Here is a 16,470-nt window from a genome sequence, read left to right on the forward strand (position 1 = left end):
ATTGTTACTTTCTTTTTTTTTTTGATTTCCTGTATATTCTTGCTTTTTTTGTTTTATATATGAGTGTTAGAATATGTTTGTCTAGTTAAAAAGAAGTCCTGTTGATAATTTGCTTTTATTGGGATCTCATTAAATTAATAGATTAACAAGCAAAAATTGACATCTTTATGATGTTGAATCTTCCTAGCCAGGAACCTGATAAGCTTTTTATTTGTTTAGTTGACTTTTTTGGTGAAATGCTGGAGCACTTTTTTTTTTTTTTTTTAACATCTTTATTGGAGTATAATTGCTTTACAATGGTGTGTTAGTTTCTGCTTTATAACAAAGTGAATCAGTTATACATATACATATGTTCCCATATGTCTTCCCTTTTGCATCTCCCTCCCTCCCACCCTCCCTATCCCACCCCTCTAGGTGGTCACAGAGCACCGAGCTGATCTTCCTGTGCTATGCGGCTGCTTCCCACTAGCTGTCTACTTTATGTTTGATAGTGTATATATGTCCATGCCACTCTCTCAGTTTGTCACAGCTTACCCTTCCCCCTCCCCATATCCTCAAGTCCATTCTCTAGTAGGTCTGTGTCTTTATTCCCGTCTTGCCCCTAGGTTCTTCATGACCTTTTTTTTTTTTCTTAGATTCCATATATATGTATTAGCATATGGTACTTGTTTTTCTCTTTCTGACTTACTTCACTCTGTATGACAGATTCTAGGTCCATCCACCTCACTACAGATAACTCAATTTCGTTCCTTTTTATGGCTGAGTAATATTCCATTGTATATATGTGCCACATCTTCTTTATCCATTCATCTGTCGATGGACACTTAGGTTGCTTCCATGTCCTGGCTATTGTAAATAGAGCTGCAGTGAACATTTTGGTACATGACTCTTTTTGAATTATGGTTTTCTCAGGGTATATGCCCAGTAGTGGGATTGCTGGGTCGTATGGTAGTTCTATTTTTAGTTTTTTAAGGAACGTCCATACTGTTCTCCATAGTAGCTGTATCAATTTACATTCCCACCAACAGTGCAAGAGGGTTCCCTTTTCTCCACACCCTCTCCAGCATTTATTGTTTGTAGATTTTTTGATGATGGCCATTCTGACCGGTGTGAGATGATATCTCATTGTAGTTTTGATTTGCATTTCTCTAATGATTAATGATGTTGAGCATTCTTTCATGTGTTTGTTGGCAATCTGTATATCTTCTTTGGAGAAATGTCTATTTAGGTCTTCTGCCCATTTTTGGATTGGGTTGTTTGTTTTTTTGATATTGAGCTGCATGAGCTGCTTGTAAATTTTGGAGATTAATCCTTTGTCAGTTGCTTCATTTGGAAATATTTTCTCCCATTCTGAGGGTTGTCTTTTGGTCTTGTTTATGGTTTCCTTTGCTGTGCAAAAGCTTTTAAGTTTCATTAGGTCCCATTTGTTTATTTTTGTTTTTATTTCCATTTCTCTAGGAGGTGGGTCAAAAAGGATCTTTCTGTGATTTGTGTCATAGAGTGTTCTGCCTATGTCTTCCCCTAAGAGTTTTATAGTGTCTGGCCTTACATTTAGGTCTTTAATCCATTTTGAGTTTATTTTTGTGTATGGTGTTAGGGAGTGTTCTAATTTCGTACTTTTACATGTAGCTGTCCAGTTTTCCCAGCACCACTTATTGAAGAGGCTGTCTTTTGTCCACTGTATATTCTTGCCTCCTTTATCAAAGATAAGGTGACCATATGTGCGTGGGTTTATCTCTGGGCTTTCTATCCTGTTCCATTGATATATATTTCTGTTTTTGTGCCAGTACCATACTGTCTTGATTACTGTAGCTTTGTAGTATAGACTGAAGTCAGGGAGCCTGATTCCTCCAGCTCCGTTTTTCGTTCTCAAGATTGCTTTGGCTATTCAGGGTCTTTTGTGTTTCCATACGAATTGTGATATTTTTTGTTCAAGTTCTGTGAAAAATGCCATTGGTAGTTTGATAGGGATTGCATTGAATCTGTAGATTGCTTTGGGTAGTAGAGTCATTTTCACAATGTTGATTCTTCCCATCCAAGAACATGGTATATCTCTCCATCTATTTGTATCATCTTTAATTTCTTTCATCAGTGTCTTATAATTTTCTGCATACAGGTCTTTTGTCTCCTTTTGTAGGTTTATTCCTAGGTATTTTATTCTTTTTGTTGCAATGGTAAATGGGAGTGTTTTCTTAATTTCACTTGCAGATTTTTCATCATTAGTGTATAGGAATGCAAGAGATTTCTGTGCATTAATTTTGTATCCTGCTACTTCACCAAATTCATTGATTAGCTCTAGGAGTTTTCTGGTAGCATCTTTAGGATTCTCTATGTATAGTATCATGTCATCTGCAAACAGTGACAGCTTTACTTCTTCTTTTCCGATTTGGATTCCTTTTATTTCTTTTTCTTCTCTGATTGCTGTGGCTAAAACTTCTAAGACTATGTTGAATAATAGTGGTGAGAGTGGGCAACCTTGTCTTGTTCCTGATCTTAGTGGAAATGGTTTCAGTTTTTCACCATTGAGGACGATGTTGGCTGTGGGTTTGTCATATAATGGCCTTTATTATGTTGAGGAAAGTTTCCTCTATGCCTACTTTCTGCAGGGTTTTTATCGTAAATGGTTTTGAATATTGTCGAAAGCTTTCTCTGCATCGATTGAGATGATCATATGGTTTTTCTCCTTCAGTTTGTTAATATGGTGTATCACATTGATTGATTTGCGTATATTGAAGAATCCTTGCATTCCTGGGATAAACCCCACTTGATCATGGTGTATGATCCTTTTCATGTGCTGTTGGATTCTGTTTGCTAGTATTTTGTTGAGGATTTTTGCATCGATGTTCATCAGTGATATTGGCCTGTAGTTTTCTTTCTTTGTGACATCTTTGTCTGGTTTTGGTATCAGGGTGATGGTGGCCTCGTAGAATGAGTTTGGGAATGTTCCTCCCTCTGCTGTATTTTGGAAGAGTTTGAGAAGGATAGATGTTAGCTCTTCTCTAAATGTTTGATAGAATTCGCCTGTGAAGCCATCTGGTCCTGGGCTTTTGTTTGTTGGAAGATTTTTAATCACAGTTTCAAAATTTCAGTGCTTGTGATTGGTCTGTTCATATTTTCTGTTTCTTCCTGGTTCAGTCTCGGAAGGTTGTGCATTTCTAAGAATTTGTCCATTTCTTCCAGGTTGTCCATTTTATTGGTATAGAGTTGCTTGTAGTAATCGCTCATGATCCTTTGTATTTCTGCAGTGTCAGTTGTTACTTCTCCTTTTTCATTTCTAATTCTATTGATTTGAGTCTTCTCCCTTTTTTTCTTGATGACCCTGGCTAGTGGTTTATCAATTTTGTTTATCTTCTCAAAGAACCAGCTTTTAGTTTTATTGATCTTTGCTATTGTTTCCTTCATTTCTTTTTCATTTATTTCTGATCTGATCTTTATAATTTCTTTCTTTCTGCTAACTTTGGGGGTTTTTTTGTTCTTCTTTCTCTAATTGCTTTAGGTGTAAGTTTAGGTTGTTCATTTGAGACGTTTCTTGTTTCTTAAGGTAGGATTGTATTGCTATACACTTCCCTCTTAGAACTGCTTTTGCTGCATCCCATAGGTTTTGTGTCGTTGTGTTTTCATTGTCATTTGTTTCTAGGTATTTTTTGATTTCCTCTTTGATTTCTTCAGTGATCTCTTGGTTATTAAGTAGTGTATTGTTTAGCCTCCATGTGTTTGTATTTTTTACAGATTTTTTTCTTGTAATTGATATCTAGTCTCATAGCGTTGTGGTCGGAAAAGATACTTGAAACAATTTCAATTTTCTTAAATTTACCAAGGCTTGATTTGTGACCCAAGATATGATCTATCCTGGAGAATGTTCCATGAGCACTTGAGAAGAAAGTATATTCTGTTGTTTTTGGATGGAATGTCCTATAAATGTCAATTAAGTCCATCTTGTTTAATGTATCATTTAAAGCTTGTGTTTCCTTATTTATTTTCATTTTGGGTGATCTGTCCATTGGTGAAAGTGGGGTGTTAAAGTCCCCTACTATGATTGTGTTACTGTCAATTTCCCCTTTTATGGCTGTTAGTACAGGAGCACTTTTTTCATATAGCTCTTTCCTATTTTTTACTGAGTTTATTCTTAGATGTTTTATGTTTTCTGTTCCTGTTGTAAGGAAAGGATCTTTTTTCCTTTATATTTGTATATATGAGATTTGTTAACAAAATGTTAATTACGTACATACCCAGCTATCCTACAGAATTTTCTTACTTTTTAATTGAGGTAAAATTCACATAACAGAAAATTCACCATTTTAAAGTATATGATTCAGTGGCACTGAAAACACCTATAAAGCTGTGTAACCACTTCCTCCATCCAGTTCCAAAACATTTTCATCACCACAAAGAAAACCCGGTGCCCATTAAGCAGTCATTCCCCATTCCTTTTCTATCCCAGCCACCACCAGTCTACTTTCTGTCTCTATGGATTTACTTATCCTGGACATTTCTTATAAATGGAATCACACACTATGTGGCTTTTTGTGTCTGGCTTTCCTTAGCATAATGTTTTCAAGGTTCATCCATGTCATAGCACTTATCAGTACTTCGTTTCTTTTCAAGGTTGAATAATACTCCATTGTATGATATACCACATTTTGTTTATCCTTTCATCTGTTGACGGGCATTTGGGTTGTTTCTACTCTTTGGCTGTTGTGAATAGTGCCGCTATGAATATGTGTGTATAGTATTTGTTTGAGTACCTGTTCTCAACCTTTTGGATATACAGTTGACCTGTGAACAACACAGGGGTCAGCGGTGCCAATTATGTGTAGTTGAAAATCCGAGTATAACTTATAGTTGACTCTCTGTATCTGAGCTTCCGTATCTGCAGTTCTGCATCTTTGGATTTGACCAATCATGAATTGTGTAGTACTGTAGTATTTACTACTGAAAAAAATATAAGTGGACCGTGTAGCCCAAACCCGCCAACTGTATATCTAGGAGTGAAATTGCTTTATCATATGGTAATTCTAACTTTAACTTTTTGAGAAATTGCCACACTGTTTTCCACAGTGTGTAGCTGCACCATTTTACATTCCCACCAGCAACGTGTTGAGGGATCTGCTTTCTCCACATCCTCACCAGCACTTGTTATTTTTCTTTCTTTTTAGAAGATACATGTACTTTAAAAGATTAGTGTAAACGTGTCAATCCCAATCTCCCAATTCATCCCACCACCCGCCCCCCCCCACCACCGCTTTCCCCCCTTGGTGTCCATACGTTTGTTCTCTACATCTGTGTCTATTTCTGCCTTGCAAACTGGTTCATCTGTACCATTTTTCTAGACTCCACATGTATGCGTTGATATACGGTATTTGTTTTTCTGACTTACTTCACTCTGTATGACAGTCTCTAGGTCCATCCACGTCTCTACAAATGACCCAATTTCATTCCTTTTTATGGCTGAGTAATATTCCATTGTATATATGTGCCACATCTTCTTTATCCATTTGTCTGTTGATGGGCAATTAAGTTGCTTCCATGACCTGGCTATTGTAAATAGTGCTGCAGTGAACATTGGGGTGCATGTGTCTTTTTGAATTATGGTTTTCTCTGGGTATATGCCCAGTAGTGGGATTGCTGGGTCACATGGTAATTCTATTTCTGGTTTTCTAAGGAACCTCCATATTGTTTACCATAGTGGCTTTATCAATTTACATTCCTTATAAACATATGATTTTCCAGAATTCTTTTTGTTTGGAGTAGGTTTTTTGTTGATTCTCTCTCTTTCTCTTTTTTTTTTAAGGTATAAAATTATATTATCTGCAGATAGCAATAACTTTTCTTCTTCCTTTTCAATTCTATACTTCTAATTTTTCTTTTTTTTGGGGGGGTGGCGCTAATTGCATTGCTGCTACCTCCAAGACATGGTTAAATAATCATGGTGGTAGTGAAAATCCTTGTTGTGTTCCTTACTTGAATGGGAATGAAGCATCATTCTGTGGATTTACCATGGTTATTTAACCGTACTCACACTATGAAGCCTTTAGGCGTTTCCAGTTATTCACCACTCTTAGTGGCACCGAGAGGAGCACTTGAACAAAAATCCTTTCTATACTTGACATTATTTCCTTTGGATGAATGTAGAGACTTGCTACACATAGCCACATTGTTAGGGTAAATTTTTAGAATAGGTTGCTTTTTATTGACATTCTAAGGAATAGACTGACATTGCTAGAGTCCACTTACACTTTTACATGCAAAAAGTGGAAATGTCCTTGCTCATTTCCCATCTCCCTGCATTAATAGCAAGCAGGGGGAGAAAGTGATTGGGAGCCACAGAGGGATGATTTTAGCTTTTCTGAAATGGGTTTAGGTTGTAAAGGCCTGTGGATACCAAGTGAGCGGCTCTTCAAGTTTTTTGAATTTGACAGGTTCCCTTGAGTGTGGTGGTAGCACGTGAGGTTAAATGAGTCACGCTCACCTGTGATTATCTGGTTGGGACAGGAGCTCCAGCACATTGCAGCTTGCTGATGATCAAATAGGGCCTAGGGAACCAGATGAGAGTTGTATGTGTGTTTCTTCAAGACGAGTTGTCCTGCTGAAAAAGCTCATTGGGTGCTAGTGTAGAGGATCGATTCTGTTACTAAGCTCACAGCTCTGGAAACCAGCTGAGACAGATGTGTGCTGTCTGAGTCGGCAGTCATTGCCAAAATGTTGGTCTCTAGAAGCTGTAGGCGCTCTAATGCCATTTTTACTGAACAGTTTATCCCATATCTTGGGCCTTTGTTTTTAATACTTCAGTTGTGGCCTGGAATCTCAGTGTCTGGATAAAATTTAGCCTAGTGATTGCTGTTCCTTTAAGATTGTCACTGGAATCTTTTTCCATATATTTGAATGTTTTTGAGATTAGAGGGTCTTCCTGTATTGCAGATTCTGAACATTGTTTGCTAGAGTTCATGATTATTACTCTTTCTGTGTCCTTTAGTTTCAGATGCTTCATCAAGATGAATCAAATAAAAGAGAGAAGATCAAAACAAAGGGAGTCGACTTTGAAGATGACCTGAGAGATGAAGTAGAAGATGCTGTCCAGAAAGTTTGCAATGCAACTGGATGTTCAGTTCGTATTTGTCATGCAGTAACAGTGGTTTATAGACAGGCATTGCTGTGCCTAGTTTATCTGCTAGTTTTGTGGCATCACTCTAGCATGCTAACACCTGATGGGCCAAAATAGGCCCATGATATTTGTAGTTTAATTAGGTTATGTGATACAGTTTAATGAGAGATGTTCATTCATTTCTCTCTTGTTTGCTAGACTTTATCCAATACTGTTCAAAATCCTAAGGAAGTATGTGGGTTTATTATTTTCTGACTAGTGCAGTTTTATAAGAATTTATTTTATTAAATGGTTATTTCAGGTGATTAACCTTATTGAAAATTAAGACATTTTCTAAATGGAAGGTCTTGAAACCTTGCCTCAATGACATCCTTTTGTTTATTTTTAGAATAGGTTGCTTTTTATTAACATTCTAAGGAATAGACTGCACATTGCTTGAGTCCACTTACACTTTTACATGCAAAAAGTTTATAAAATTGTTTGTCAGATTATTGATGTAGAGATAGTTAGAAAAGTATACCCAGAGTCTTGATGTGTTCCTTTGTTTCTTTCATAGGATTTTAATTTGATAGTCCAGAACCTGGAAGCTGAAAATTATAATATTGAATCTGCGATAATTGCCATGCTCCAGATGAACCAGGGAAAAAGAAATAGTAAGTCCATGATTGATATTTATAAGGTTTCACAATGATTATGTTGGTGATTTTCCAAATACTTATTTTTAATCAAGTGACAGGTAATAATTATATTGTTATTTCTTCACATTCAGCAGCTTTGTATATGCAGGTGTTTTTTACTAGGTGCCAGCCCTGTGTCAGGGAGAGTATAGTCTGGGGTGGGGAGGGGCTTGGTGGAGACAGATAAGTAAATTGGTATAATAAGACATAATGAAGTGTGGGTACAGGCTGCTAGGGGAATGCGTGAAAAGGCCACCTAGCTCAGTTTTGGAGGAATAGAAAATGTCAGGGAAGACTTTAGCCTTTTAGAAATAAGATCCCGTTATAATACCAAAATGATCATTGAAGTGGAATGGAGAGAAAAATTATTTTTCTAATGGAAATATTTAGATTACTGGCATCTGTCAACTGGTGATAATTCAGAATTTCTTTTTGCTTGAACTGAGTTTAATTCTGTGATTCAGAGGAAGGAAAAAAGATGTTAACATCGAACTGTTTTCTCAAGTTATTTATTTTAAATGATTTCAATACTTATTGCCAGACATTATGTGCCAGATACTGTTCCTGGCATTATAGTTTTCTGATTGGGTATTTTATTATCCTCCTTACATATTTGCTATGCCTTCTTAGAAAGCTGTAAGTAACTTGGTCTTTGTGATTTTAAAATAACGCTATGCAGTGTCTGTGCTATCCCATATGGTATGTACTTGACATGTGGCTAAGCGAGACTGACTGAGGAACTAAGTTTAAAATTTTATTTAACTTTAATTAATTTTAATTTAAATAGCTACGTGTGGCTCGTAGCTACTGTATTGGAGAGCACAGCTTTAGAACTTGTTTCCTTTCTGTTTTTTGGGTACAAATGAAAGATTTCCCCCTAAAAATTTATGTTAAAAAGTGGTTTAATCTAACAAAACAAAGCACTCGACTGGTAGGAAGCTGATGATAAGACTGGTCGACAGGTTATTTTAAAATTTATTTTCCGATTTTTACCAATTATTTTTTCCTTATGTTCCCCACTGTATTGACTTGATATTAGAATTTTGCCTCAAGGAAACTTGCTCTCCAAATGCCAGTGATCTGGGGACCCGGGTAATTTTGGAGTCATTTAACAATAATCGCATTGTGTAACTATCTTAGGTTTTAAATTTAACAAAATATCTTTCTTTGGAAGATGCAGAGGAGAACCTTGAGTCCAGTGGCCGAGTGCTGAAGCAGTGTGACCCTTTATGGGAGGAGGGTGGCAGTGGCACCAGAATCTTTGGAAATCAGGGCTTAAATGAAGGCAGCACTGAAAACGATAAGTCTCGGGCCAGCCCTAGTGAAGAAAACAAAGCAAATAAAAATCACCTCCCAAAGGTAGGAAAGATGGGGCTGCGAGGGCAAATGGTGGGCTGCTGTAATTCGGTGGCGTGGGGGGAACTTGGAGCTCAATTTAGTGTGTGATTTTTTCTTGATCTATGAAAGTGGTTATTGTAGGAAATACGGGGAGTGCATGAGGGTATATCATGAAGCGGAAGGAAGAGCTCACTTGTCCTGCCTGGACTTTGCAGTGACGGCTAGAAGGAAGTATACCCTGAACTCATACTCATACACGCGGATCGGCTCCGTTTCCCGCCTAACGTTACTGCGTGTGTGGGTGCTTTCCATGCTAACCCATGTGATTGAATCCCATTTTTTGTAAATGCCATCACCTTCAGTGAACATCTTTGTGTATAAGTCTTAGTATTTTGCATTATTTGCTTGGCTGGAGTCCCAGAAGAGGAATTAACAGGTTAAAGGGCATGGATATTTGAATCTTTTTAAGGTCTTTTGGTAAATTGTCAGATGTTTCCCCGAAGGGTTGTACTGCTCCCTTCCCAACCCCACTCCCACAAGTAGTATATGACACCATTAATTTTACTGAATTTAGAACTTATTGTAAAGACTTTCACCAGGAAATTCTGAGCTCAAAATGCAACGTAATGTAAAAGGTCACAGGCAGAGGCTAAGATGTGATAAGCTTCTGGGGATTTTGTTAGGATCCCCTGGGGCATTAAATTATGTACAGGAAGGCATCCTGTGGCATGTTTGAGTGTTACCTCCTGCTGGACTAGGGTTAATGTTTCTTTAGGTCATTTTGAATTGGTTTATGAGGAGAATGGAATTGATTTTGTTTGCTAGCTCAGCAAGAGGGTATAAATTTAAATGTAAATTTGAGCAGTAATGGGAAATAACTCATTTTTGGTCTGTTAGGTGGGTTTTCTCTGTTCTTGTTGAAAGGCAGTCTGTGCCCTTTGCATCTGTCAGCCCCGCATTTCCCGTCCACTGGTGCAGCCTGTGTCCCCGTGCAGGCGACTCAGGCGGCAGTCTTCTCTTTCAGGTCACAAACAAACAGAGGCGAGAACAGCAGCGACTAGAGAAGAAGAAACGACAGGAGGAGAGGCACCGTCACAAAGCCCTGGAGAGCAGGAGTAGCCACAGGGACAACAACAGAAGCAAAGCAGACGCGAGCACCCAGGTCACCTTGGTGAAGACCTTCGCGGCTCTCAACATCTGACTCTGGCCTCCTGGGAGTTGTGAGAAGGGAATGGAAAGCGGAGGGCCATGTGCCAGGCTTTCCAGCGAGGCCATCCTTTTACAAAACGAAACTCAACCCACAGAATCACACACTGAGTTAGTTTCCTTCAAGCTGCCTCCTTTTTTGTTCAGAGTTTTGTCAGTGATGTGTCTTATTTAATGAAAGTGCAGTGAAGCCATTCATGTTCCATAATTAAAATATCGACTTTTAGGAGTGGATAGTTAGGTCAAAAAAAACTTTTTAAGTGTGGTTTTATTTGCCCTGAAAATCAGACTTCGGTGACCCTGGGATCTTTCCTTAACACTCGGGGTTTCACTGTAATTGTTCATGAAGTAGTTTAGATTAATTGCTAGAAATTCAGAAGGACAAGTTTCCTTTGTTTCTCTTTCATTTTCAAACAGACATTAATATGCAGGATAGTTTATAAATGATGTCCAACTCAGGTACATGTTTAGAATTAACTTTCTTCTAATGCAAGTTAATCAGAAAATAATTCAGGAAGTGTTTTCCCAAAGTAATAGGATGTGAAGGTTGTGGCCTGTAGTCAGGGTGGAAATTAAACAGCCACGTTTCTCTTCTTCCTGATTCTGATGCTCAGATGGGATGCAGGTGCTGTTGGTTCGTTTGCACTCAAGCCATATGATAAATAGGCCAGACTGTTAATTAGGCCTGGGCTTTGCTGGAAAATCTGTAGTGTTGCTGAGTAGTTGGTACTTGTGTCTTGACAACGAGAAGACAGTGTATCAGTGCTTATGATACAGTTCTGGGATTCTGATAGCGTGGAGCGCAGAAGCCATAGTTGTAAAGGCAGAAGTCAAGAGAGTCCTGAGTTTTTGCTCAGGAAGAAGTCCGAAGAGGTAATTGATTTGGGGCGGGGGGTTGGGGGTGTCTGGAAGAATTTCTAAGGCTTTTCATGTTCACATTTTAAGTAGGTAACTGTCTTTTCTTCCTTACTATTCTGGATTTAGAAAGATGCCTTCAGAGAAATAAAAGGTAACTTGACCCATTGCTGAATTTTCTTAGTATTGTGAAAGTGAAATCCCATAAAACGCTGCACTTAACTTCTTTTTTAGTTAAGCCCTGTTTGGGGATTTTGCTGTTTGAAACACTCTCCAGCACCCTCCAGAAGTTGTCAGTGACTTAGGTTAGACCAGCAGGGCAGAGAACTTACTTTGGCTGAGGCCTTCAAATGACTCCACAGTGCTGAAATAGATTTGGGCGGTGGAGAGATGTCATTCCTCAAACCGAATTAGGTGGATGTGAACTTTAAAACTGGAATGTATGATGTGGCCAATCTTGGACTGTCTTTGCCTTTTGGGGACCTAATATTTGGAGAAATAATATGTGCTGAATCAAAAGGTAAATTATTAGTTACCTCCCCCATCTCAGATTTCAAAATTATCAGAGTTCCGAGGCAAAGGGAAAAACTATAAAAAGGTTTTGACACGTATAGACATATCATTGTGTGGGCTGGCCTTGGATTCATTGGATTGTCTTTATCAGCAGGTGATTTGCTTTCTGTGGTTTTGATGATGTATTTTAATTTTTTGTTTGTTTGACTTTGGTGACTTTTTGTGGTTGGAGCATCAGTAGTCTCTTGGAAGTGCTCCTAGGACATCCTGGTACAGTACATCGTAATATGTAGCAGATTTAGAAACTGCACAGCATTTTTTCTTTGCACATTGCAGAGTCCTGAGTTAGAGCCTCTAGTACTCAGTCCAAACAAGTGAGGGGTCTCCGTTGTCTCACTGTCTCCAAGGGAGTGAGGTCCAGTGCTTTAGGATCTGTTCTCTTGGCTTTTAACTCTGGGCACATTCCTGACTCTGGCTGAGCATTTCTGAGCGAGCGCTCTTTCTTGTCTGTTTTGTACTGTGAGAGTACAGGAGACCAGATCCTCTCAGAAAGACTGATTGTGTACCAGAAATTCAGCAGAATTAGGAGTCAGAAATAGCTTAAGGGAGACCCATTGTCAGAAGTAGTAGGATCGCTTTATTTACTTGGTTAATGAAGGTGGCCTTGGGCCCTATTGGGTTTTTGTTTTTGTTTTTTCCTATTGGGTTTTAGAAGTTGCTAAAAAGTTGCTAAAGAATATTGGGCACCTTTATTTATAAATTACCTAATTCTGATAATAGGCTTTGGCATTTCTTGGGTAAAATAACAGTGGTTTTAAAAACTAATCAAATGGCTTCAGTAGTTTTCTTTTATTACCATTTCGTAGTTTTCCAGTTATAACTGGTCTGCGTTTAGTATGTTAATTATTAGGAATGGGGAACATGTATCCAACTTTAGTGATAACTTCTAGCTAAGGGTTTAAATTTAGCCTTCACTGCCTCAGTCCCACCAAAGTATGAGGTAGATGGAATCCATGTAGTACTTGGTTGCCTTGGTAGGCACTTGAGAACTACTTTATTGGCAGCCAAAGTGGAGGCCCAGCATGTTTAGTCCTGGGATGACTGTGGTCAGTGACGGTTACCTGGTATAGTTACTCAGGTGCACTGCATAGTAGGAGGCGACTCTTTCTTAACCTCTGTGGCTGTTAGAGGTTTGTTATGTGGGATTGTCTCGGTAGCTTTGGTCAGGAGAAGGGGGATGAGGCGGTGGTCCATAGCTGCTTACTAGTCTTATAAACTGTATATAAAGGTTTTATGGATTTTAAAAAAAGATTTTTTTAAAGGTCAAAATACGAAATAAAATTTTAGTAGCATCAGCTTTGTACTAGAGAGGTAGATGTATTGAAACGACATAGAATCACAACTTCTGAATTAATATAGTTGCCACCAGGAGATATTAGAGAGAGAATGTATATGTATATTTAATTTTTCAATAATAGGAACATATGCTTTCAGGAGTGAAGTCTGGTTGAAGAATTGTGGCAGAAAGAAGAATCTTAAGTGTTAGTTGAGCTTGTCTATAGTTTCTTTTATAAGCTCTGAAAACACTTCCCTACCTATTGTGATTCTGAGGGCTTGTCAAGTGGGAGCTCCATTGTGGGGCAGCTAGAGTGGGCCTTTGTGTAGGTCGTTTCTCATGGTGCTGCCTGCTTCCCTGGGGAGCTTTGACGGTGGGAAGTGATACGGTCCTGGGGAGGGGGAGGGCCATGCTGAGGGGGGAGAGCTGCTCCCACGTTAAGTAGGTAGATACCAGATGGACTTGGCATTGAACTGTGCTCGTAGTGAGTCCCTGTCGTCAGTGTGCAGTTTCTCTCATTCTGAGAAACTCTGGACTGCCTGGGTTTTATTGGGTCCACATAGAATGCTGTCAGTTTACCTCTGTGAGATGTTCAACTCGAATGTGCCGTCAGTTGAAGGAAACTTGGGTTCCTAGTCAGAGCTAACTCTCAGCCTGACCAGAAGGGTCTGTGTGGGTGGGGTGACAGTGGAGCTTTGTGGTTTCAATGTCACATCCGTGGCCCTCTCTGACTCCCATTTTGGGTAGATGCGTAGCTCTTCACCTTTTTTTACCTCAAGGCTCTATCTGTAGCAAGCCTTTAGACTCAGAGTCTGATGCAGTTTTTGTGTTTTGACATTTTCATTGTTCACTGTTTTGTTCATCTCAGCTTTCAGAACAGGCGTTGCTCAAACTCTGGGGCCTTCTGACGGTTGTTCTGAGGTGATTTAATAATGACATTTTCTACAAGGTGTGTTTTTCTGACTCTGAAGCAAATTGTATTTTTCCATTGATGTTGTTAAGTTGAAGATCTCGATGGCATATGTAAATGATAGCAGATCTTCTGCCGTCACATGCAAGGCGGGGAATGGATAATTGGATTGAAGTGGAGACATTGAGCACCAGTCACGAAGTGCACTGCACAGTGCGGAACTCAGAAGGTGCCCACAGGGCCTGGCTCCGGGGAGGAGCTGGGCCTCGTTGACTGCTTGGCTGCGTCTGTCCAAGGTAACATTCCCTGTAAAAACCTCAGGCTCTTAACCATTTCCTCTGAGGAATTACCTTCTAGAGCCTCGCTCTCCTAGTTCAGACTACTTTGTAGCTTGATGAAAATGTTTAGCATCCTCGCAAAGTTACTTGAGAAGGGGCTGGTACCAGTAGAGAATAATTTCTGTAAGAGCACGGACTTGTGCGTGGTGACTGTGGTTTAAGCAGGGCATGCCCCTGGTCCCGGAACTACTCCTCGCTGTGCTGTAGCCCTGGAAGGTAGTGACCGCTGGGCGAAGCCTCGGTGGTCTGCCCCTCATCCTCTGCGTCTCAACACCCAGCAGGTCACTGTTGCCAGCCGTCTGTGACGGTCGCTTGAGCACAGTCACAGACCTCAGCCTGCGGTTTGATCCCCTGGCAGGTCCCTCAACCAAAACTTGAGGAATGCGGGTGCGGGCTCCTCTCATGGTTCACTTTCCTTGGGGAGAAGGGCCCTCGGCCTCCCTGGCTGCCCTTCCAGCGTCCGCCACCGGCACTGGGCTCCGTGAGAAGAAGAAAAGAGCCAGGAGTCGGACATCAGACCTCCGTGTTCCTCTTGCTGATGCGGAAGCGCTGGTGGGTGTCAACCCCCTTTATGAAGGAGGGCACATGGGTCTGTGGAGAACACAGGGGCCTTCCCAGGCTCAGCCGCCTTCCCTTTTTTCTAATTGCACTATACTTGTCCTCACTGCAGTCCGGAGATACTTAAGACCTCTGTGGGGTCATCATCCATAGACTTAGCAAGTCTTGCCTTATCTGTGGAGCTGGACGGGGGGAATGTGACCGTTGTCTGATGTCCATAGTTCATTTCCTCCAGGATGTTTCTTTCCTCAGATTGTGTTACTCTGAACCATTTTATTTTTTATTTACCAAAGTACTGTACTTGGCTGTTTGCAGTGTTTTCAAAACCAAATGTTTCTTTTTTTGTGTTTTTAATCTTCAATACTTGGTGCAATAGAAGCTGCAAAGATGTGCCACTTTATCTATGAAATGGAGTTTTGTATACCAATAAATTCTAGTTTAAAGACAAAGTTTCGAGTTGTTTTTGTCACTGTCTGACCGCCGTTTGCGTGAGACAGAGAGCATGCCGGGAAGTGTCCTCCTGAGAGATCTTGGTACGGAAGATGTGCGCGTTCTTCCAGTGTGTGGTCGTCTGGGGTCTCACTGAGCTTAAGCAGCTGATGGTAGCTTCCATGCAGGGGAGTATGGCCGCCACACACACTGGCAGGGCCATCCCTCAGACTTCTGCCTGGTATCTCAGAACGTCTCTGATAGTTTGTAGTTGTCTGAATACAGAGCAGCTGTCTGCCCGTATTGGCTGCCACCTTGGGGTTTCCCTAGAACTTGGGGGCTTGGTTTGATCCCATTCCAGGAGGGAGCACCTTACCCCAGGCGCACGTGGACAGCGGTGACTGCACAGACTCACCTGGAAGAGGTCCTCCGGAGGGGGAAGGGCGGCCACAGAAAACCAGAGGGAGGGGACCCCTTGGCGCGTGCAGCAGGAAGCCGCTCGCGCCGGGCTCCAGGGCTCCAGGGCACCAGGGCTGGTCACAGGTCAAGATTGCTGCCATCTCACCAGACTCTCCGCGGCCTCATGATTTTGGCCTCGAGGCTCCTGCTCGCTCTTGTTCTATGTTTGTGCTCATCAAGCAGCCTTCGAATTGTTTCTGCAGAACCTTGGCACTGAACGGTGTCCGGTACCACCCTGGGTGGAAGAAGAATTCTCCAGCTACTGGCAAGGCCGTTCCCCCCTGGTCACTGTCCTCCCTGTGTGATTTTTGCCTCATTCCGTGACCGAGAGACTTCTGGGTGCACAAATGCTATCCAGTTCCTGAGCCCACGAGGCCCAGACTCTGGACTCTGTTAACCCAACTGAGAATCTTTCTGAAGGATCTGCTAGGACCAGAGTGCTGTCCCGATGTAAGTGTCATGAGTCAGCCTGTATGTGCATTTTGACCTCGGAACACATCACAGGTAACAGCCCTCCAGGAAGAGTGCTGTGTACCGTCTCTCCAGCCAATTTTACCTCATTGCCTCTGGGGGACATCAGATCAGGGCACTGAAGGTCAATGATTTCCAAACACTTGTCCATTTAAGATAAATGTTTAAGATAAATGGCACTCAGAGTAGTGGGCCAAGGGGCTATTCAAATAAATTCGTATAGTATTTATCATGTGTATGATGCCACTTCTGTAAAATGATCGCAATTATCATGTATC

At 40.7% G+C, this 16,470-nt stretch overlaps 1 protein-coding gene across 1 annotated transcript in view; it reads left to right on the plus strand.

Moving 5' to 3' along the window:
• The window catches only part of OTUD3 (OTU deubiquitinase 3), a 39,812-nt gene extending 24,579 nt beyond the window's left edge, over positions 1-15,233 (plus strand). The window contains exons 5-8 of the mRNA XM_068539059.1: positions 6,974-7,105; positions 7,659-7,755; positions 8,954-9,138; positions 10,142-15,233. Of these exons, the coding sequence (XP_068395160.1) occupies positions 6,974-7,105; positions 7,659-7,755; positions 8,954-9,138; positions 10,142-10,318 (591 nt within the window). The 3' untranslated portion in view covers positions 10,319-15,233. The remainder of the gene's footprint in view (positions 1-6,973; positions 7,106-7,658; positions 7,756-8,953; positions 9,139-10,141) is intronic.
• The last annotated feature ends 1,237 nt before the right edge of the window (positions 15,234-16,470 follow it).

This window comes from Eschrichtius robustus, chromosome 3 (genome assembly GCF_028021215.1).
Source record: "Eschrichtius robustus isolate mEscRob2 chromosome 3, mEscRob2.pri, whole genome shotgun sequence".
NCBI classification, from domain to species: domain Eukaryota; kingdom Metazoa; phylum Chordata; class Mammalia; order Artiodactyla; family Eschrichtiidae; genus Eschrichtius; species Eschrichtius robustus.